Source organism: Pezoporus wallicus, unplaced genomic scaffold (assembly GCF_028554395.1).
Source record: "Pezoporus wallicus isolate ANWC-B61680 ecotype Strahan unplaced genomic scaffold, APGP_CSIRO_Pwel_v1 contig_5069, whole genome shotgun sequence".
Lineage (NCBI taxonomy): Eukaryota > Metazoa > Chordata > Aves > Psittaciformes > Psittacidae > Pezoporus > Pezoporus wallicus.
In genome coordinates, this window is record NW_026642361.1 from 6,572,126 (window position 1) to 6,596,611 (window position 24,486).

Below are 24,486 nucleotides of genomic sequence, written 5' to 3' on the forward strand. Positions count from 1 at the left end.
TGTTCATGTCTTCTATATCTAACAGGGTCAAAACCTAACAGAGCTTTTTGTATCGGTTTCTTCTTTCTCACTAATGCCTTACCTATGGAAGAATTCAAGTTTTCAGTCAGAGCAACTGATCAACCAAAACCGCCCAGAGGGGTCAGCTCTAATAGGTACTGCCAGGCAGAGAATGGCTTGACCACCTGTTAGATCTTAATAGGCTCCACGGCAGATGTGTTAGTTTTTGAGGAGTACTGCAAGTTTCTAATAGAAGTGAACTTAATAGATGCTTCACAGATGAAATCAATCTGTAGAGCAGTCTTGCTTTTTAATTACTAATACTTATCTACTTTGAGGTTTTCAAAGCTGCTGATTGGACATGTAGTTATACCTAAAAATACCTAATATGTATTTCAGAGGGAAGAAAAACCTGGGGATTTGGAAGGTATTTGGAATTGTGGGCCTATTATAATTTTGAATACAAACCATGCTTAGCTGAATACATGAAGGAAACTATTGATAATATTTATAGTTTGCAGAAATACTTAGAATTGCATGAGAGGGTGACTAGGAAGTTTATATTCTACTCCTGACAGATGCTAGCACTTCTGAGATGACTTGCTTCTGATAGTAAGCCTCTTTTTTGCAGTTCTGCCTCAATACAGCTGCTAATTTTTCAGATTTGTCTATTATGTATGCTTTCATTCAGAAACTCACATTTAAAAAAAGCAATCATATTGGTATATTCTAAAATAATTGTTGATAGTCCTTCTAAGAGTATTTCTAGAATAGATCACGGGTTGTTTGGGTTTTTTCTGTATAAGTGTCTAAATACAAAGATATGGAGGGGAAAACATTTTCAGTGCCGACAGAGGATTGCTGAAATGTATTTTAGAGGCATGTATTTTAGTACAGTCTTTGACACTGGAATTCATCTGTAACCAGAACAGTGATTAACATGTTTAACAGCAATGTACTTCATGGTTTTCCTTTACTCTGTCACAATTCTAATTCTTCATGGATTTTATAAGAATATTTGGAATAATTTTCAGCAATAAATAAGTCCTAGAGCTGAAATAGGGAAAAAAAAATTACATTCTCCAGGAGTCTTATGTCAAACACAATGCAAATGCAATGAAATCACAAAATTCCAGAGATAAGGTTTCAGTGTGTAACAGCAGCACTAGCATGAAAAAACCCATGTGTGGCTCTGCACTGTGAGACTGCCTTAAGCTGACAGCATGCATATTCCATGAGAAAACAGATGTGTGCCTTTGGCCATCCTATATGAACCCCACTCTCTTTCAGACTGATTGCTTTTTTAAGGGTGGACACAAGATAATTTAAAAGGGTTAACTTGAATTAAATTACCCAATTTGTAAAGAAAAAAAAAATTGCATTATCTGATAATCATAAAATATTATCTGACTATAATTATCTGATTATAATTATCAGATTACTAAGCCTTCTGCAAAGTTCTGTGTAGTTTTAGCTGAACATTTCATACCAAAATAAGTTCTAAATCAGGCTGCTATAAATACTATGGGGCTCTCTAAAACTGACTCATTTCAGTGTCAGTGCTAGCAGAGTACCTTACTAAATTTAGAAAAATAGTGTAGGCAAAGAACAAATACTACAAATTCTTCGTCAGTACATGCTTTCTCCTCTCTGCCTAACATCACCTTTTCACACTAAACCACAAAATGCTTCATTTTCAAAAGTGACAAGCAATTTTGGGTGCTGAGTTGGAGATGGATAGAAAGATGATGGTTTTCAGCAGTGTTAAGTCTATTCTAACAGTGCCTCTTTACCCTTCAAAAAAGGCTCTTACCTCTCTGGCATCCTCTGCTCAGTTTCGCAACAGTACAAAACTTCCTTACAGAATAGCACAGGTGGAGTTGATCATGCAAACCCCACCTCTGTGCTGTCCTTTACCCATGAGCGTAGGCGCTTGACTACAGAGTGCAGATCTGAGATTTCACCATTAGAGCGGAAGGATGCCTTATGGGCTGAAGAGGTAGGCCCACTAGTAGGAATGAATAGCATCTTAGCTATGCCTACCTTCCTCCAACTTGTTCTCAGAGACTTACTGCCAAGCATTTCTCAGTATATTCCAATGTTCAGTTCTAATTTTTACTACTGCAAATTTAAGAGAGATGAAAATATAATTCCTACTATAGTTTCTCTTTCCTCAGTAAACTTCCCTAAAAGTCCTCCACCAGTGTATCTCCTCGATAAAATCTGAGATTCTACTACTGAGCATGAAGGCTCACAGAGAGATAAGACAAAAACATCCATTATTGGCAACTTAAGAAAGAAAAAAAAAAAAAAGAAGTGATAAAAAAGGAAGCATGTTAGTAGTTTCATCTTCTGGTCTACAATGAGCAATCTACATCTGTTTTTTACAAAGCCAACAAAATATTACATTGATCCACCTTCCTCCCTTCCATTATACTTGTCTCTGCCAAATGTTGCTTGTGCTTTCCACAATCTGCTCTTTACTTCACTAAAATCCCCATCTTAACCACCTTCTCCATTCCCCTGTTTTTCCGTATTTGCCTATTCCAGCTACACAACCTTAACGCTCTCAACTACAGCTCCTGTCTGCATCCTGCCACACTGCATTCCCTTTCCCTCTTCCTGCATGTTAGGTAGCTCCCTACCAGCACTAGCACTGCTGCCATGATTCTTTCTATTCTTCAACCCCCACCTCACTCTGAATTAGTGCCACTCTGAATTAGTGCTGCCCTCTAGTACATGCTCCGTTGCTTACCATTAAATTGATTTAATTAATGTGAGTTAATTAACTAGTTTGGGTATCTAGCAAGTTCCTAGACTTAGTACTAGCAAATATAAGGAAAGTAACACAGTCTACAGTGGTAATAAAATACAGCAGCAGCTTCTCCCTGTCAGCTTAACTTCTGTCACAATACAAGTGCTGCCACTGCACAGGAAGCAATGAGGCAAAGTTACCTATGGATGGGTTTAAACCGCCACACCTATTCTGTCTGCTTTAGCATTCTACAGTTCTAACACGGAAAGCTGCCCATATCCCATGCACCAGATTTTGTTCACAAATAGAAGCTATGAAATGGTTTTGGAAATAAAGTGCTAAATTCCAATTGCCATTTCTGAGCTCATTGCTAGCAGCAAAACCTTGCTTAAGAGACATCAGCATAGATATGTGCAGTAACAAATTTTAAGAGCATTCCCTATTCTGATTTAATAATAATGCAACAATCAGACAGCCTCTAAAATAAATCCTACTGCAGCAAGCAATGTGCAGTGCAAGTATTGGGCTGGCAAACACCAGCACCCCAGATCAAAAGCGCTTCCCCCACTTGTGCCTGGGTCAGACAGGCTTCCTCCAGGTCACTCACAGAAGCAGCCCTTCTTGCCGGCTTGTTTGGAGGATCAACACCCTGCACTGTCCTCTCTCAGGCTGCTGGAGTTAAGGACTGACCCTAGACACATTTAAGGACAAAATCTATTGGTGTCATAGAGCTGTCCTCTACTAACAACCTGTGTACACACGAAGAGAAGGAGCTCCCTGCACTTTTTCACTCTTCTGCGAGAACAAATACTTTAAGTCCATGCCTGACCAGCAAAAAAAAACTAGTTAAATCAATATCCAGCTGTGTTCACACACAGTTCTGTGCTCCACTAAGGATTCTTGGCTTTTTAATCTCATTCCTTGATAATTCCATTTTCTCTGTGCCTAATACACTGGTATCTTCCTCTCCTGGAGCCCATTCCCTTCATCGTTATTATAGCTGATATAGAGGCACTCAGGTCAGTCAAGATGAACCAGAGTACCACATCTGCTCCCTAGGCAGCAACACAAAAGTTGTTTCTAGTAGAAATGCTGATATAAGCTCAATGTTTCAGGTATAGTAAAGATGAAAGGCATAACAAGAAAACACTCAAAGGACATGAGAAAATAGAAGATCAGAGGCTATTTCCCAGAGAAAGGGAAGTAAATGAGCACTTCTTCTTCTATTTACACTTTGTTAGCCCTTTTTCCTCAGCTTATTGAACAATATTTGTCCATATTATGGTTCTTTTTATTACATAATTAATACTACATATGCTACATTATTCCTCAATTGCTCTAAGAAGATCTTAAAGATACTTAAGAGCATTCGCTTTGTGCTCCTCACATTTTGTGTTGTGTTTAACCAGCCCCTCAGCTGACAAGCAGAGTATGTTCCCCACCACTGCCCAAGTGATAATGCCATACAAGTAAGGATACACATGGCAATACTAAAACACAGCAATGCTTTTACTATTCAAATAATTATCAGGAAAGGGACAAGCAAAACCCTTTTTCCACAGAGCTTGAATAAATGAGCTTTGTGTAGGACATTCAGAGACTTAAAGGGAAATAAATTCTGCAGTTAATCATTCATCTTGGAGTGGAGTGACTGCTGGGTAGCTCTGCTGCCCATTGTAAAGCCTTTCAGTTGTCGTAATTACTACATGGTGTTAGACCCATGGGTCTGTACAGCTCTGGTTTTGCTGGTCATGTCCCTGGTTTGCACCATTAGACTGAAGTTTTCCTAGTCCAGCCACACAAAGAAAGCACAGAGGATCACCACATTACAGCATGTATGAATACCCTGTCCGTATCCTGGTTTGTACCTCTTCCTTTTTTCTCTTTCCTCACAGATAGCTGTGTTCAATGCTTAGCAAGACATTTCCCTTTAGGAGATTATAATAAATAAGCAAAGATTAGTTATGGAAACTGCATGCATGATAAGAACACTATACAAGTGAGTACTACCTCAACAACACGAACTTAATTATTTTGATAATATTGGAAAGGTTATTTTTCCACCTTTGAAGAGACAAGCTCTGCATATTTTTTAAAGGCAAAACTTAAACCTATAACCACAAAGCTTTGGTCTGCTCTTCAATACAGTATATAAAAGGTTTATGGATTTCATCAGAACTGATTAGTTTATTGTCTAGACCACAGATTATTTTTCATAAGATTTCTTGTCATATCTGTGAGCCATTCCTGTAATGATGGATGAGACTAGTGCCTTAAAATCATCATTTTCTCTGTCAGCAGGGAAACTCACTGAACCCTGTCAGATGGAATATCACCTCCTCTCCTGCAGCCTCACAATGTAGGGGCATAATCTGCTCTCACAGGGGTATACGGGAGTCCAGGATTGAAACTACACATAACTAAAGCATTGCTATTCAGGGGAAGACTATGAATTACACAGTAATTACAGGAGTTTTAAAATTTTGCTTGGATAAACTGAAATTGCTACTGAAACATTGTATGAGCCACAGTCTTCAACATGAAAATCAAAGCCCACGATTTTGGCCCTTCTGAGAAATGGAGTTCCTAGAAACAGTGCCTGTCAATGTTAGTTTTATTCTCTCATAAAATGAGAACTATGTATCATGTGAAGCACAAGTGTCAAGTAAAATCTGTATTCAGTTTGCAAAGAAGTGAAATTGTGTACCCTCTATAATTTCAGGCCAATTGTTAGAGCTTGGCATGCTGTACAGTTGATTCTATGCAAACAAATCGCAGTTTATACATGCATGGCCCTTGAAACACATTTTTTTCTGCAGTTTTAGAGAAAATGAGTCTGACTGTACATAAGGTGGGAAAATCAACTATATGTAATCATTCCCTTCTGCAGCAGAATTAAAGACACAATCAAATGGACTACACAGGATTAGGAGTAAACCACTGCCAAAGGTATCAACAGTTTTCACTTTTACCACTTATCACATAGAAATATCTGCTTACTGCTTCTATATCCCTCTATATGCTTTCAGAGAGAAACCACTGAATGGTTCACATTTCATTTTTAACAGTTAATTGCTACATAAATATGTAGCATAAAGCACAGACATAGAATTGTTCTGAAATATTCACTTGCCTCTTTATTTACATTTCTTATACAGCAGATACATCTGAAAGACTTACCCTGAAATGACTCTAAAGTAAAGCAAAGTTAAATTTCCCCAGAGACGGACTGAAGCAGAAGTTTAAACTTCTCATCACTTTGAAGGCAATAGAACTGACGTTTATTGCTGTGCCATGCCAAACTACAGCCCCACCTCTGGATAACTAAAGACTATATGGCAGATGGATGCTTTAAGAACCTTCCCCAGAGCCTGCCAGTGCATATTGTGTTGTCTGTTTAGATGATAAACTACCTGGAAAGGCCTGGACCTGTACATTTTTCTGTGTTTTGTGCAGCTTTACTCTTCACGGGGTTTAAAATGATCATCACGATTAATCCATAGATAAACTACCCTAAGGAAGCCAATGTTGCTTGCCCTGCAAGAGCATGGCCTTAAATGTGGCATAAATACCATTTCCTCCCCGTTATTTACAGTGCCTATTATGGCTCCCCAGGGAGCCATGCGTCCAAGGCCTAATTCATGGGTCTCACAGGGGAGATGAGCACCAACTTCACTGGACTGTGAATTAGGCCACTGATAGGTTACACTCCCAAACCCTACAGGCTGAGATTATATATGTGTATACATATACCTCTGTGCCTCCCACAACATCTACCCATGCTATCAGGCCTTACTGACTGTCAGTAAACCCTTGCCAACTTCCTGACCTACCTGCAGAATCAGTCAGAATACTGCATTAGTGTTGAATGTCCATCAACCCACTGTTTCCATTTCAGTTATCACCCTCCTTTGTGTACTTGTAGGAAAACTGTCCCCTTCGTAATATGTCATAAAAACTTCAATTCTTGCAATGTTAAAAAACGAGGTAATGTATCATGAGTTATCAAATGACTTCACATTACTGTGATTTTTCCCTATCTACTGCTTTCACCATAATTGAAGTAATAGTGACTTTTCCAATTAAAAAAAAAAACAAAAAATAATAAAAAAACAGAAATGCCAAAAAATTTTATATATATATATGTAAACACCAGGAAAAAAAAAATCTAAGTCATTGCTTGCACAAAGATTAAAATTATTTTCAGTATTTCAATCTTCTTCTACTTAACTTGGCGGTATGAAAGGACATTTACTGTCACAGAGCCATAGTGCATACCAGGCCACATGCGACTGCAGGCATTGCACCAACAAATTGTATGGTCATTGTTATAACACTCTATTCACTAATTTATAACTAAACCGTAGGACTTAAATATAAATTCACAGATGACTTTTGAAAGGTGAATGGCACAGATAAGTTTCACCCTTTGCTAAATACATACAGTTCCTGTTCTTTGGTATTTATAATTATGTAACATGACTTTCAAATACCTTCAACTGTGAAGCGGCAAATTAGCTCCATCATCTAACTGGCTGAAGTAAACACCCCATCTGTAAAGCCTTCCTTGGACAAGGGGCTTCCTTCCCATTTGTGGTTAACAGGACATGAAAGCACAGACTAAAACAAAGGGGGAAGAGAACAGGAAAGAGACTTGCCAAAGGAGATATATATAATATGTATCTATATGTTGTAATATTATATATATCCTTCCTATATTATTATTATATGTATATTATATGTATCTCCTCTACTGCTTGTTGGAACAGTAAATTCCTGGCAGGGCTCAAGCTGGTATCTTTTGCTGTGTTTTTCTATAGCATTAAATCTGTCTTCCAATGTTTAAAAATCATAATTGTGACAAAATCTCTAAACAAATGAAAGTCAGTATAACTTGCCCTGCTGGTGTAGAAAACACTACCTTTCCACATATCACAACATACAGTTTGAATTCTGAATTAATGGCAAGTGAAAATAAAACAGTCTAATTCTCATCTGTACTGGGTTTGTGCGGAAAGGTTGCAGGGGGAGCTACAGAGCTGGTTTCTGTGAGAAGCTGCCAGAAGCTCCGTTCATGTCCAACTGAACTAATATCTGCTGGCTCCAACACAGACCACTGGGCAAGGCAGAGCCCATCAGTGATGGTGGTAACACCTCTGGGATAACATATTTAAGAAGGGGAAAAAACCCAAACCTGCATAACTGCAGCTGGAGAGAGCAATGAGAATGTGTGAATGCAAAAGCTCTGCAGACACCCAGATCAGTGCAGAATGAGGGCAGGAGATGCTCCAGGGACCAGAGCAGAGATTCCCCTGCAGCCCGTGGTGCAGCCCATGGCGAGGCAGCTGCACCTCTGTAGCCCATAGAGGTCCATGATGGAGCAGATTTCACCTGAAGCCCAGGGAGGGCCCCAGGCCAAAGTGGGGGGTTGCCCAAAGGAGGCTGTGACCCTGAGGGAAGCCCACACTGTAGCAGTCTCCTGGCAGGACCTGTGGCCCCATGGAGATAGGAGCCCACACTGGAGCAGGTTTGCTACAGGACTGGTGACCTCACAGGGGACCCAGGCTGGAGCAGTCTGTGCACCCATGGAAGGGACCCACGCTGGAGCAGAGTGTGAAGAACTGCAGCCTGTGGGAAAGACTCACACTGGAGAAGTTCATGGAGAACTGTCTCCTATTGGAGGAACCCCACACTGGAGCAGGGGAAGAGTGTGAGGAGTCTTCCCCTGATAGGGGAAGGATCAGCAAAGACAACGCGATGAACTGACTGCAATCCCACTTCCCCACCCTGTGCCACCTGGGGGAAGGAGATAGAGAAAATTGGAAGTGAAGTGAAGCCTGGGAAGAAGGAAGGGGTTTGAAAAGGTGTTTTAAGATTTCTTTTTATTTTCTCATTACCCTACTCTGATTTGATTGGTAATAAATCAAATTAATGTTTGCCCAAGTCAAATCTGTTCTGCTTGTGACAGTAACTGGGTGAGTGATCTCTCCCGGTCCTTATCTCAACCCACCAGCCATTCATTATATTTTCTCTACCCTGTCCAACTGAGTAGGGGAGTGATAGAACGACTTTGGTGGGCACCTGGTATCCAGTCAGTCAACTTGTCATATCACCCCTGATATTCCACCTTACAAAATATTTACATACCTAGTAGTCTTTACTCATGAATTACAGCAGCAGTATTACAATCAATACTGCCTACCTAGCAAATCTATTTAAGAAAGTCTCTAAAGTAATTAAAGGGATTAACATCTCTGTTTTAATCTATCAAAAAACTAATAATCTCTGTTTTTCTGAGTAACCGCTCTCGTGTGACTCTGTGAGTCACAAAATCTTCAAACAGTTCACATTCAATTGTTTTATCTCTTTTCGCAAAGGAATTCATTTCAGGCCAGAATGTAAACGGATGCTTAGTACCCTGCTAGCATGTTCCAATAGAGCCAGAAAAACAACTATTTACTCTGTGACATGTTTGAGTTCCATAACATTTATGTTCTGAAAAAGGATAATGAATTCTAAACATTTCCCAATAAATGTAACTATATTCTTAGGCCTTCCTCAACAGGAATATTCTATGAGCTCCACACATGTCAATCAAATTTTGTATTGAATTTTACCTTTAGATGATTTAAATCTACTGGACAGACACAGAGTACTCAATGGTGACAGTGTGCCCTCTTTCCTGCTGAGCATGAATAGGTGAACACAGAAACTTCTAAGGCTATCTTGTAATTCTCTAGCATTAGTCCTATATTCTTGGCCTTAAAATATGATGCTAAAACTGCTTTAAACAGTAAGATGAGGATAGCATCAGGCAGGAAAAAGGTCAGGGGCAGAGATGCCTAAGTGTCTGCTGATTTCAGCCAATACAATGGTCCCCACAGGACCAGTTCAGCTGGCTTCAAAAATGGAACAGCTGGAATCCCCTGCCTTGTTCAGAGGTCCAGTTCAGCTCTTGACTGCTTCCGTAGTCAAGTGAGGTACGTGTCTGACACATGGATACATCTGCATACTTAATCTATAAACATGGAGAGGTCCACTTAAAAGAATTACTTAAAAAGAAGTATCAGACCTTCCAACCACATTCCAAATTACATCATGGACAAAATCAAAAGAACAGGAGAGGAAACAGATGTGTGATGTAAGATGTACGACAGTCACAGAGGAAACTGTCAGGATGAAAATGGGCACATTAAAAGCTCATCTTGTTCTATTAATCTAATGATCTTTTTTTCAGTTCTTCTAACTAGCCTCATCTTTACTGCATTTCAAATGGAAGGGTCACCACATGCTACTGATACCAAGCAAAGCTCAGAGGTGTCTAAAGAGCCGTCTTCATAAAAGTACACGCATGAAGCACTTAAACAACCCCAACCTCTTGAAAGATATTAATTGAGGAATGTAAGTACCTGCTGTCTCCAAGAGCAGGATCCTTGGGTTTAGCATCAATATCATAAACAAAACGCTCTTGAGAGATCACTATGACATTGTCTGTAGTTTCATTTCCCACGATAGTGATGACAGGATAACCCATCTGTAGTGTCCACTGATCCATTACTTGTTGGATATTTACAGATTTTCCAACTCTTTTTAAAGCCTACAAGAAAAAAGAAAAGTTTCAATATGTCGAAGCAATAACATCATCCAACATATAAAATTCTTTCTTTTTTTTTTTTTTTTTGTCCCAGAGACCATAATTAGTTTTTTAAATGAACATCACATATACACACATTTACACCCAGTACACATACACTCTACATGATTTAACCAAGTCTCTGTCCATCTTCAGAGTAAGCATTGAGCAATCTTGCCAGACAGGAGGAGGACAGTCAGGAAGTCATGTTTCCCACATCATTCAGGCAGTAACAGAAGAAACAACCTGCCTTGCACAGTTTTAACAAGAGCCACAGAAATACTGGGTGGCTGTCTCCAAAGGATATTCTAGACCAACCAGAGTTAAAAAAGACTCAGTGTTAGTTGATGCAGGGTGCCTACAATGATGCATATTCAAAGGGCCTGATTTTTTAAAGTACAGAGCTTCTGTTCTGAGAATCAAATGACTAGTTACTTGAAAATATTGTCCCTCATGCCCAAAGTGAGGCTATGAATACCAAGGTAACCCCAGCTGTTTCATAAACTGCACCTGTCACAACACATTGAGGATTAATATGTTCATATTTGATACCATATGTCAATAAAAATGCTGGTTTATAAGTAGATTTTCATCTGAAACAAAAAGAGAAACTATGGCATCATGGGAGATGAGATTGGGTATGAGGAGATTGACAGCTATCATTTATTCTTCAGTGACGGAAATATCCCTAACTGCCAAACAGTCCTAGATTACAGACTGAGCAACCTCTCATGAACACATGAACCCAGCAAGAAGTCTTTGGAACTGAAGCTGCAATTGCAGTGCATTAGGAAAAAAGCAGCTGGCAACAAACGTGCTTACAGATGAGGCAAACAGAATTACTAGCCTTAACAATGGACTTAAGCATACAGTATAGCTGTAGTGGTTATACATAATACAGTCTCAGCTGTGGTTTCTGCTGTTTTTTCAATATTATGCTCATCCCTCTGACGTTCCATCACCCAGAGCTATCCTAAAGGCTTTAGCAGAAGAAGACACCAGGTGAGAAGCAAGAAATATTTTTGCAGTGGCACTGAACTTCAAATTAAGACATAGATTTAAGAGCATGACTGTTTTATGTCTCAACTCTCATTAGGAGTCAATACAGACTCAGTTCAGTTGCCCACACATAGGCGGTTAATGTCATTTGACCTGCTGCTCCAAAAGAGCATACAAATTTCTCCACAGATCTTGTGACAAATCAATTAGATCCACCCAAATGTACGAAAGAATTTTAGGCATGCTTGGCTCACTTTATGAAAATTAAACTCTGCCCTAATAGATCCGTAGACCTTCGGGCATAGCAACCAAAGGGAGCACGGACATAACAACTGTAAGTCTCTACAGCATGCCAAATGTTACAATAAGTAGTTATCTGTTTACACCAGACTTCAAAGCTTTAACAGTTTTGTCATTCACACAAATCATTACTCCATACAAAATCACAAACATGCCTGATGTAAATGCCAGTGCTCAGCACTTTAATGTGTTTTCCAGCTTATGAGCCTCAGCATGCTGCTACTGAAGTCAATGATAGCAGATTCCATGAAGTATCTTTTACTGAACACCAGTGACATAGCACAAGCAACGAAATATATTTTAACATAACAAAGAATAGAAATGCTGCAAAAACCATATTTTATTGTTGCCACTAGGTTAACTCAAATGGTATTTCTTTGCATCAATTTTTATATTTGCTTTGGGGTCTGAAGATTTCAATATGCGCTATTCACTCCTAACCTCACCAAGAAAAATATCACGGTAAATTCTTGCTTCTCCCTCAGTGCAATAGATTAAAGCTTTTTACCTTTGACAGTGTGTTCCAGAGATCATTTCTGGCTGCATTGCCATACTTGTGAATGGTTAAATAGTCCTATGGAAATAAAATAAAAATACGAATCAGTATTATTATACACAAGGCAAACAACTAGAGCTGTGAATCACTGTTATTAGAAGTTAAAGCACATCAATGTTTGCATTTGTCAAAAATCTAGAAATATACATTATGTTCATCCTAAGAGAGTAAATAAACAGTTTCTTAACCTAGTTTACAATGCAAAGACTGTTGCTAAAAATTTCATTTATGGCATTCAATGCTCTTTCTTTTCTGCATAAGCCACTCTATAAGCTAAATATTTTGAATATACATTTAAATTACTTGTCTAACCTCAGAAGGGTTTCCTAGGTAATTCTCAGCAATAAAAGGGGAAGCTGCCAAATCACAGTTGCAGTTCCTATTTTAGCAGGTCATTCTGCATCTAGTGTCGAAAATTTGCTCACTCGGGTGACAAATATATTTGCTACAAAATATTTAACTGAGCAGTAGCCTAATTGAACTACAAACTTTTATGCAGGCAGATCCAGATGCTTCCATGTCAAAATACATCTTTCTGACAACTGGGGTTGTAACAGGTTATCACAAAGGGTCTCCACAACAGGGAGTGGTGGAAGAGGGGTGACAGGTACCCAACTCTGTGCTTGTGCATATGTGTGTTTTCATGACATATGTGACTCAGAGACTGAAGAGGTTATAAACTGAATACTTATTCAGCTGCAGTTACTATGACTGAGGGTCCATTCTTATCCCTTAGCAGCCAGAAAGTTGATCCCTGATAAGCTATCATCATATTAAATTAACTTCCAAAATTAATAGTTTAATCATATGACCAGGTTGGGTCTGGGCCTATCAGGCACAAAAGGCTTCCAGTTTTTGTAGAGACAACACTGTTAGTTTCCCACCATTCTGTGTCCCTAGAGAGCAGCTCATTCAAATACAGAAATGAAATTCAGCAATGATTATTTGAATAACATACATTTCAAGCATTTTGATTGGAAGAATTAAGTGAAAAAACACATCAGAGGTTGTAAATCAATGGGATCTCCTGCATTTGAATTTCTACCATCTCCACTTTACACAATGGCTGGAGACAAACCCTAATTTACAGCACAGTGATAAAAGTGGGACAAATCTGCTGACTCTGTTATCTCTGCTTTGTGTGAAGTAAGATACTTTGGGAATAATTAGTATTTGGAAAGCAAATTTTCTGATACACAAATTGTAGCACCTGTGACAGATTTAGCTTTTGTCAGCCAACTCATAGTACAAGAAGCAGCAACTCCCATTTAATCACAGGCTAGGAAGGCTAAATGAGAACACTGACTCTGTAAATGCAGTGCAGAGTCTTAACAATGTCATGAGACTAACTTGGAAAAAAAGACAATATTATACAGGCTGCACCTACAGCACACTGTGCTTCCATTTTATCTAAAAATACGGAATCATTTAAGGCACAGTGAAATATTCAATAGCTTTCAAAGCTGAAGAAGTTGAATTGCAAATTAAAAAGCTAAAATAGGAATAAACAAAAGTGGGACAAGGTAAATAAATAACAACAAATACACTTGTGCATTCTAAGTAGCACTAGAAAATGCTACACGAATTGGTCCTTCTGAGAGCTACTTTCAGAATTGTAACACAGCAAAATAAAATGAGTGGAACACTTGAGGATTTGCTCCATCCAGGCAATAATCCTGTTTACCAATCTACCATTAGACATCAAATTTTACTGATTTTATTTTTACATTTTGTGTTCAGAAGGACTGCAAAGAGATGAAATGCTTCTGTCCTTTTGGTTTTTTTTTTTCTCTCAAGACACAGACTGGGAAATTTAGATGTGGTTCACTGCTCAGTTAAACAATTTATTACCCTCCAATCTACATATGTATTACACAAAGGAAAACAAAAAATCATTTTATCATTTACCATTATCATTTACCACAAAATAAGAAAACACAATAACATGCTCAACAGATGAGTACAGTCCTGGTACCATACAACTCGATTGTCCACTTTTTCATCATTCATGAAAGTTGCATATACACAGCATCAAACTAGGAGTGTTATTAAACACATACTACACAAAAAGCAGTCCTAAGTGAGAGTTTGCATCAAAATATGTTTCTAATAATAAATCTAAAGGGCAATCCAAAATCTGAGTGCACTTTCTACAAGAGCTAAAGGTTACTGAACCAGGTCCCATTAAACTTCCTCATATATCAGTATCCTGTTTTCAATAACCAGTAGCAGATACCTAGAAAGAGTATAAAATAGGACAAGCATACAGTGAAACTTCCCCAGCATGCTCTCCCATTATCCAGCACTTCATGGCATGAGGAATCCTGAGCAGATTAGTATCTTTGTATTTAATAGTTACCTTCCATGCGTTTGGCCAGTTGTTTTCTGAACCTATATAATAAATGCTTAGCATTTGCACACCTTTCAAAAAAAGTATTTCCCACTTCAGTGATCTGTGGGTGAAGATACCTGCTTCAAACTCTGCTCATCTGCTGATTTCATCTGCTGTTCCCTAATTCTGGCATTAAAAGACACAGTGCATTACTGTTCCCTACTTCAGTCTCCCCAGTCCATTCATGCTTCTACAGATCTGTATCGTCTATGTCTTCATATGAGAGCTTGTGTTTATACTGAAAACATCACCAGACCCAATGACCCTACCACTCCCAGATATGCTGCAAAGTTACATTTTCTTAACAACATCCAAGCTTCAAAGCTAGCTAGGGTTACCATGACCCAGCCTTAACTTTCTTTACCAAATTATCAGCCCCTCTTGATGTACCTTTCATGGACAGGCATTCAGCTTAAAAAGGAAAAGGCTTGTACATACCAGCATCAAATATGTCACATGAAGTATTCAAACAGAAGCCAAACATCTACAACGTACCCTGCTTGTCTGTTCTAAGGATGGAACAAGCAGGAACACAATCCATTTCTCCTCCTGAGGACCCATAACTAAGTCTTAAATAGCTTGCAAAGGGGCAGAAGACATGTTCTTATTCACTGTAATTCTCCAGGGAAGGAGAATTAGGCACCCCTTCGCTTTTACATCGGATAGAAAAGAACCAAAGCAAACAGAAGAGATGCAAGACACAGAACGAAAAAGGAGGATGACACTGAAAACACAGTGTCCTGAATCTAAGCTGCACTGAGCACAGCTCCAAAGGAGGTAAAGTGACTTAAAGCCACTTTCTCATAAACACAGATACCCAGAATCATTTGGCTTCAGGGCTGCTTCCCATCATAAACTCGAAATTCTATCACCTACAAAAGCTTTTCCAACAGCTGGAGCATGCTGGAGCATGAAGATATGCTTCAGACATTTTTCTTTCAGCTATAACCCTACAGTATGTGTGAGGAGAAAATATGGCAGGAAAACCTCTTTAACAACCCAAGACTCAGGACAGCTTTTCTGTCTACAACTCTTCCTTTGTTCTTCACTGTAATGCCACCTTTAAATTTTTTCTTTGTCATGGAGAAAGTAGAAAGAGAGTTCACAGACCCTGGTACAGTGTCACTCATAATCAGACACACACACAAAAGTGATCATTTCGGTTTACATTTTCAGCAATTCTCTTATAATAATATTCTTAACATCTTGGCATTAAAAAATGAAGCCACTCTTTGGCAAAAGGAATAACAGAGTATGATCTCTTCCACTCTATAAATAACAATAATAAAAAAATGAGTGTGTTTTTCTGACATGTGTTTTAGTAATTTTTAACATAGATTTTTTTTTTAAAGCCAGAATCTGTCATTGCCATGAAAGCAAAGTCCAATTACTGCACAACAAAAAACTAAGATCTTGAAAAAAAAAACAACAGATTTAGACTATAATATAAAGTTTTGTCAAATAGCAATCTTAACCACCCCTAAAAAATTAAAAGGCTTAATGCTTTTCATATTATTACTTGAATACTGAAGCAGATAGCTTGAACTATCTATAGTAGAAATAGCAGAAATACAGTGGAAGTGCTAAAGGCTTTTGAAAGATGTTTTTAGTAATGCTGTATTGATTAAGCTTGCAGGCCTTTTATTGTACTAGATTTTTTTAAGAGATTATTTAGAAGGAAAAAGTCTTTTATCCCTTTGCAATCTTAGTTCTCTCAGTACTGCTAGAGACCGAGCCCCTTGGTTTCAAAAAAATGAACTATCCCCACTGTCCAAACATGATAACGCTCACAACTAATAAAAGGTAGTGGCTGATAAATGCACAGAGGTTAAACAAGGGGAAATAAGTCTCCAAACATGTATTTTATTTTCAGGAGAGACTTCAGATCTATAACCAGGAACCGAAACATCAATTCTAAGACCAAACTCCTTCCTCAGTTCATCTGTATGAAGTTGATTACTTGGCAGAAGGAGCAGCTCACGACTTATACAAGTGGTGCTGAGATCTGAACCAGTTAATCTGAGTAACTTTTTCTCCTAAAGATAACTGAGAAATCCCACTACATAAGATGAGTGAGGAAAAAGTAGTAAAATATGGCATCAAATTCTTGTGACTACATTGCTCTGAATGCCCTCATTTCTGAGCGATAAGGAAACAGCAGCCTTGCCCTACCTCTCTCATTTGTATTTCACTTCTACTCCTGGTTCACATCCTTGTCCCTTCAGCCTACACTACGTCCTTGTCGAACAGTTTTACACAAGACTGTTGCAACTCATCAAAGATTTAAACCTACTAATAAAAACATTTAGTTCAGGTGGAAATCAGACTCTAAGGCTCTGGCTATCAAATTGAGCATGCTTGTTTTCCCAGAAATTTGTATACTTAATCTTAAGCAACCAGGCACCAGCCACCAGACGCACTGACTACAACATGCCACCTTTTTTCCCCTTTTCCTTTACACTGCTAACATCAAAGCTTCCACCACATATTATCTTGACGTTACCTAACATTCAAATGAAAAAATCTTGGGTGAGGGTCAGAGGTAAGAAGGCACTGCATATGTTTGCAACGGTGAGTGACAAACGAGATGTAGTGAGAACACTGATAAAGCATTACCAGCAAGCTACAAAGAAGTGAAGATTCCCCTAAGTGAGTGAAACTACTGAATAGAAAAGCTAAAATAGCCAACTAGGTTTGCAGTATTTGTCAGCTGTAAAACAGGCCAACCCTTGAGAAAGAAAGAGCCTTAAGGAAGTGACCATCCTCTTGGCCAGGCAGTCAGAGAAGCAGTAGAGTACAAAACAGGAGTAGGTAAATTCACCTTAGCGATCATGGTAAACATTGTATAAGGCAAATTAGATGGAGGTTAACTCTATTTGTGTCAGAATCAATTTGTACCACTAAGTCAAGCTGCAGAGCTACCTCCAAATTGAAAGAACAGCTGTGATCAGACCACTTATCAAAGCAGTACTGCTAAGCCAGCTAAGGAAAAACTTGGGAACAGATTTTTTCCATGTGAGGTAAGCCAAGCAACTTCTTCCCCTTCTGCATCAGTTTTACTAAAAGTGCCCAAATCTGCTTCCAGCCAGCCTTGTCAGAAACTGCCAACCTAGACAATACTCTAAAGTCATTACACATACTCGAACTTTCATGAGTGAGTTCTACCAGAGGATCAAAAATGTTGATTTCCTTCCCTTAATCTACTATTGCATTAAAATGTGTTCCTCCAACAAAAAATTAAGTCGCTCTCTGGTCAACAAGCCAATAATTAAGCTAACAAAGCATTTCAACCTACAATAACAAAAACCAGCATCAAAATTATGTTGAAACAGCAAACGCATAAGGAGTGTAAGACCATGCCTGCAGCAGAGATAATCCCCATCTAGTACTAAAATTACCACATCTGTTTTATATACAGACACAGCATCAAATGCATTCCTGTATCTCCCTTTAGCTAATCATTTTGGTAGTACAGCCAAAGTACCTTCCACAATCTCTGCTCCTCTTTGTCCCCATTCCCCTGTTTCTGAGGCTACCTGGCAAACCAGATCTCTGAAGTGACCTGTATGGGATGCAAATCTCTCATTCTGCACCAAGGACACCCTGCCTTCCTTGATCAAGTTACCAAAAAGGACCTCAAACTCTTCCACTGATACAAATGAAGTGGTGCTGGGTGGCAATGCATGGATGGGAAGAAGCAGCTGGAGGCAGCATTGAGGAAAACAGAAGGGTGATTTCCTAAGCCAAAGTCCTGTCCAAGTATGCCACAAGTATTATAAAAGAGACCAGACAGAAACACAGTGGTGATGTCAGAATACAGTTAAGAGAAAGATGACCCACGTATTACATTTAAGGTAAACAGTTTATTTTGTAGACCATTTCTCTAAAAGTGATACCCAAATGTTCTTTCCAACTAATGGTTGAGAGTATCATTCCTCCACAATAGGCTAAGTAGACTAGTTAACTTCATTAAACTTTATGTATGGACACTGTCATTAAAAACTGAAGTAGACTAAACTCAGTGACTTCAAGTCACAATGAAAATGCTAGCATGAATTAAGTAAATGAAATAAGAATTAACTTCACTTTTAAAATTCCCACATGGGGCTATAATGAGGTTTAACTAATCCAATTACAATTCACACCATCAGCTACTTTGAACTTTGGTGTGTCCCTGTATAAACACAGCTTAAATCTTGTTTACTTGGCATTAAAAATAAAATTCTGAACTAGAATTTTACATCACTTCGAACAATCAGAGAATATAGCTACTAAGGATAACATTTTTTTTTCCCTCCATATTTCTAATAATTCTACACAGGAGCTACCTGTTGAATCCCTTCCAGATAGACATTTATTGGCTTCCATATTTTAAGTGATTAGTAATTCTATCTGCCTCTTCATTCTTTGAAAGTGGTGACCCTGTAAGATGTTCAGGCCTGGCAAACAGGACTGTGGGCTTTTTAATTTATTTAATCTTCTCAAAATCTTTTCTGTCTTTTTCTTTAAATAATAACCCATAAGAATTATTTTATCTGCTCCACATATAATCACAATTTCTCAATCTCTAATTTATCCAGCCTGTATTTTAACCATTAGCTGCAATAAGCAATTAAAAATTCTTGAGAGCAAGTAACACTTTTAATGTTCCAAATAATTCTACTGTGGTACCACAGGAAAGCAGTATCTAAAATTTTCACTGTCAGAAACATCTTATCTAAATTCTAGATTCAAACTCCCAAATAGGTAATAAGAAGTTACAAAAAAGCCTGAGTGGTGTGCAACATATTTCAGAAGCACCATGCAAGTACTCACTTCAGCTGTGTTTCGCCTTTTCTTTGGGCTGCTGTCTCAGTCAATGCCTAAAATCCTAGGGAAGGAAATCAGTGGAATCCCACCAACGTATACCAGATGAAAGTCCAGCCTTTTATTTTCAAAAGGTATACTTAGATTTTTTTACACGCAACAGAAATACAATGCTCACAATCAAGAGCAACTAGAAAATATCCACTGTCATCATGTCATATCTGCAATTAAATCATTACATGCAAACAGCAAGCTATAACTACTAATCAAGAAGAGTGACACTGGAACCATACATGGAAATAAATCTAAATTTTCTCTAGAGCCAATGGCACTGAATAAGCCACACAATTATAGTATTTTACTTTGTCCTTTTTCCTTTGCAATTCATAATAGTCCCATATGCTCAATAATCAGATCAGCAGAACCAACATTTCTGGCATTATATGGGTTAATGGGATTGTTAGCATTGATTTCAGTGGGAGAAGAATTAGGACAATGTTGAGTATGTCATCCATGGTGTTGGAAGTGTACCATTCATTTAGAGGATGTAGATAGGACCTGTGTCCTGTCCCAAACAAAACAACATCCAGTGTACAATCCAGAATGCTGAGACATAAGAGAAACCAGTAGGAGAAAGGAAGAGGCAAGAGCCGCCACTAAGTCAATGGGTCTGCTTTCTTTGCTTTACCTGCTTCTTGTTGATAAAAGAGCAGTGCTGCAAAAATAAAAATAACCCAACTGAAATCAATATGGCCCTGTCATTTTCATTCCAACACGAGAAAAGAATGAAACCTCAAACCACCATAAAAAACACAATTTTTGCAATTAAAACATCTTCTGCATTGCAACTCAATGAATCCAATGTGAATGAGGCATCTAAGATTCAAAATTTGTACTCAGACAAATTTCCAGCTACTTTAAAATATATTCTGTTTTGCTGGGAATTCTTATTAAAAGATCAGAATTATTAAATGGAGAGGTTTATTTCCCATGTAAAGTTCACCTTCACCTACTAGGTATTAGCATGAAGAGGACAGAAGTTCCATTTTGAAACACAACAGCAGTTGCAGTGTGGTGGCAAAACAGTTTGCATGCAAAGTCTAACGGAAACAGTGGGATTGCAAAGTTATTGCCTAGTAGAGTCTGAAGATATCTGCTCTGCAGTGAGACACCTGCTAGTATATTAAGCTTAGCTTTAAAGAAAAATGTATTTGACATATTACTTGGTAGTGGTAGTGAACTACTGAGCTAAGAACAAATCTTACAGAAATAAAGCACTCTTTGAACTGCATATATTTGACTGAATTTGTACATTAATTTTAGTTCTGCCTTGTGTGGTTCTATAATACTTTTGAACCTAAACCCAGATATTGCTCAATATATTTTTAATGCACACAAAAAATGATGGAATGTTTTCTATAGATATTTGGATTGCACCTGCTAATTGTGACAGGTTGGCTGCTCATTCCTCTGCATTAATTTTAACTATGCCCAGGGATTGCTAACCAGGCAAAAAATCTCTGCTGTACTTTTTTGTAATACTTTTTTTCTGTAGAAGCCTCAGAATTGGAAAGAAATTAATGTTACTTACTATGGAAAAGGTCACCATAAACCACTTGAGAAAACTTAAGTATGATTGCATGTCACCGTGTCTAGTCCATAATGACCTGCAACATTCCTACAGTAACAATGAATAACAGATATGAAAGTAGTCACAGTGGAGCTTCAACTTCACCTACAAGTTATTTATTGCTCATATCAATTGAGAAGATTTTTCTCATGGCGTAAAAGACAACACAGTCACTAAAGCTGTATTTAATTTTGCAAAATGAAGGCACCTTAAAAACTATTAGCATTTACATTTGGCTATATGCTATTGTGTCTACCTAGCTACAGTAAGTGAACTATAAATGTATGTAGAGAAAGGGAAAGCAATAGTCAGATGATGAGGGAGGAGGAGTAGGAGAAAGAGAAGAAGAATAAAGTTTTGATGACAGCCTGCTTCATCCAGTAGGGACTCAGCTTTTTCCCAATGTCCTCTCTTGGCCTGAACAGAAGTAGATTTATTTTATTTCTGACATGTATTAAGTGTTAAGTAGAAGTTCAATCTTGCAGTCTTTGTGTTGGAAATATCCCCACTGACTTCTAAAGGGCTAATGGAAATTTTGATTGCACGAGGATGGTAGAATTGCACACAAAATGTGTACTTCCAGTGCTCTGTAAAGTCCATTGTGCTAGCTCATAGCAACAGAGGCACAGTTGTCACCGAGATCAGGAAAACAGTATAATTTTATTCCAAAAGAAAACATTTTCTTAAGTAGATAATCAGCCCACTGACGCTATCTGAGAATTCATACCGATCATTCTTCCTTTTAATAATTTCTATAATAAAGTGTAGGAGAAAATAGTCATAACTGAATTTCACATGCAACTAAATAAGAAGCTCACTGAAAGTGAACATGTACGCAATATCTGTAATGTGACTGACGTAGCACTGTAACATTGTAACATTATGTAACATCGTCATAAATGGCATCCTGCTCTAATGAATCAAACTTAACAAGTGAAGTAAATCATGTGTTTTTCTTACTAATTGTTTTTGGTTTTGTAAGAAGCGTTAGCAACAAAGCAATAAAACAACACTTGATCCTAGCTGAAGGACAGCATGACTTCCTCCTAGTTGAGGCAATGCTGACTCTGAAATGTGGGCACCAGGGACATCACCAGCTATCCAGGTTCAGCAGCACCTACCATCATCAATCCTTGTAACTCTCCCTGCTGGGACCCCCTATGTGGCAAAAATGTAACTGTTAGAGCTGAAATCCTTATCTTCAAAAAGTCAATCTCAGACTGAATTCCTACCTAAAATGTCAGTCAAAACCAGACAGAAAACATGAAAAAATACTATATTTTACCTTTTCACTCTTTGAAAAGCTTTGCTGTCCGACACAATTGAAGCACAGGTCTAAAGGTCAGAAGGAAAGTGATCTTGTTTCAGGAACATGCTTTTTCCTAGTTCCGGTCAACTTTAGATGACTTAGCAGCTAGAGAGTCTCTGCCTCCCTGTACCAAGGGCTCACGGCTGCTCAAGCTTTGAGGGAGGTTAGAGCCCTGAAGCAGGAAGCAAAGTGCCTGTGCCTCCCTTCTCTTGGCAATTCCAAACAACTGGGGGAAAAGCCTGTCTGATCCAAACATTCCAGAGACAAAAAAACCAAGCAGAAGGGAGGGAAAGGAGTTACTATAACCAAATAGGAATATTCTGCTAATACAACACTTCAGGAAAAAGCTCTCTCTGCACAGCACCTATGTCAAATTGGGCAAAACCCCCCAGTGGTTATGACAGGTGGTGGCTGTAAGTGCGGGTGAATTACATTCAGCCCTGTGGTCTGACATGTAGCAGAGCTAGACTCTTGTGACTGAACCTGATTTGAAGTGTGTTCTGAATATCTGAAATAGTTTATAATCCTAAATACTTTGACAGAACATTTTCTTGGGTTTCAAAACAGATAACAAAATTTCATGGATCTTTTCATTTTAATCACACTGGTCTAATTTCCACCCAAATATGCACCATTCTCACTGATTTATTTAAAGCAACACTAAGCATATGATCAACATTTTCTGGAGGCCTACCTTGGTGCCACTGGAAGCTGAGCTGCAGCCACACTGAGCACTCAGAGCTGATGGAGAAGCCAGTGGAAGCTGTGCTTCGAACACATAAACTTTTATGAGCCATAAGTGCTAAGACACATAGTAGGGAAATGTGCTGCACAAAGCATCTCCTACTGCATGCTCCATAGTCGTGTAAATTTTAACTTAAATTTCTGTGGACCTAGATTTCCATTTATAAAATGAGGCTAGCACCAACCCTTCCCTCCCTACAAGGTTCATGTCTTCTATTCCTGACCGTTGCTGACGCACTTTGATACCATACTGGGTGGCATTTAAGAAAATTCTATGTAGCAGTTAGGAACTGGGTCTACAAAGGAACTGAAAAGTATACAAAACTGTTTAACAGAAGGACAACTCAGTTAGCGTGGTCCTTTGTGAACTGAATCAGACACTGTCCTATATAGAAAACATTGGTAAATACATAACTGAAAATCCTGGTTAAGGGGCATACAAAAAAAAGGAAAAGAATGCAAAGATAAAATTAATTTTAGCATTTCTCAACAACTGTACATTTCAATTACGTATCTTCAAAGAGCTCTTCTTTAAACAGCAGCATTTTGCTATACACATAGTATACTCAAATCCTGTTAGATCTACAGGGAAGTCTTCCATTTTTGATAGTGATATCCGACTCTGGCCCTTACTATGCTGTACATCTTTAACACTTTCAAATGAAAAAATATTGTGACACTGCAACTTACAGAAGTTTAGAAGTTTATTATGTAAAATTTTACTGACCTACTTCAGTCATAGTGGAAAAAGCTACAGAAAAAGTCCATAAAACTAAATGCGTTCTAAAAATGTGAATCTAAAATCCAGGGTGATTTAAATTAGAAGCATGAGAAATGCTGAGGGGCCAGAAAAGGTTAAAGACTATCAATCTCATATGACATGCAGTGTAGAAAACAGTGATGTCAGCTCCTGTGAGATTTCCTGTGACTTCCTATGTCCTGCTTTTAACATGCTCAAGTTATCTTGTTGACAACTGTCAGTACAAAAGACAGTTTAAAAAAAAATAAAGGGATCAGTAGCTACTAACTTAAGGACAGGTCATAGCCAGTACGCCCATGGTGGTACTTTGATGTTCACCAAGGTCATACACTCTGTGTTCTAAACCAGAGGAGATGGGTACAGAATTAACTGAAAAGTACTTTCCCCAACATCTACTAAATGCTCGAGCTGTAATACCAGAGGTACTCCAGCTGTAATGATGCTCCTGCCTGGTGGTAAAATTTACATCTTTTCACTGAACAAAGGAAGACTTCAGGTAGTTCCATGTGCACTGTTTATCCGGGGAGAGCATCACAGCTCACTGCTTCACTGAGCCTGATCCTAAGGTATCTGGGGCTTTTTGGGGGGTTGTTTTTGTTTTG

The 24,486-nt window shown here is 38.4% G+C and overlaps 1 protein-coding gene across 1 annotated transcript in view; it reads right to left on the reverse strand.

Moving 5' to 3' along the window:
• Positions 1–24,486, reverse strand: part of TRHDE (thyrotropin releasing hormone degrading enzyme) — a 213,640-nt gene that overhangs the window by 61,980 nt on the left and 127,174 nt on the right. Inside the window, exons 8-9 of the mRNA XM_057429460.1 lie at positions 12,196–12,261; positions 10,165–10,352 (exon numbers count right to left, since the gene is read on the reverse strand). Coding sequence (XP_057285443.1) covers positions 10,165–10,352; positions 12,196–12,261 — 254 coding nt within the window. The remainder of the gene's footprint in view (positions 1–10,164; positions 10,353–12,195; positions 12,262–24,486) is intronic.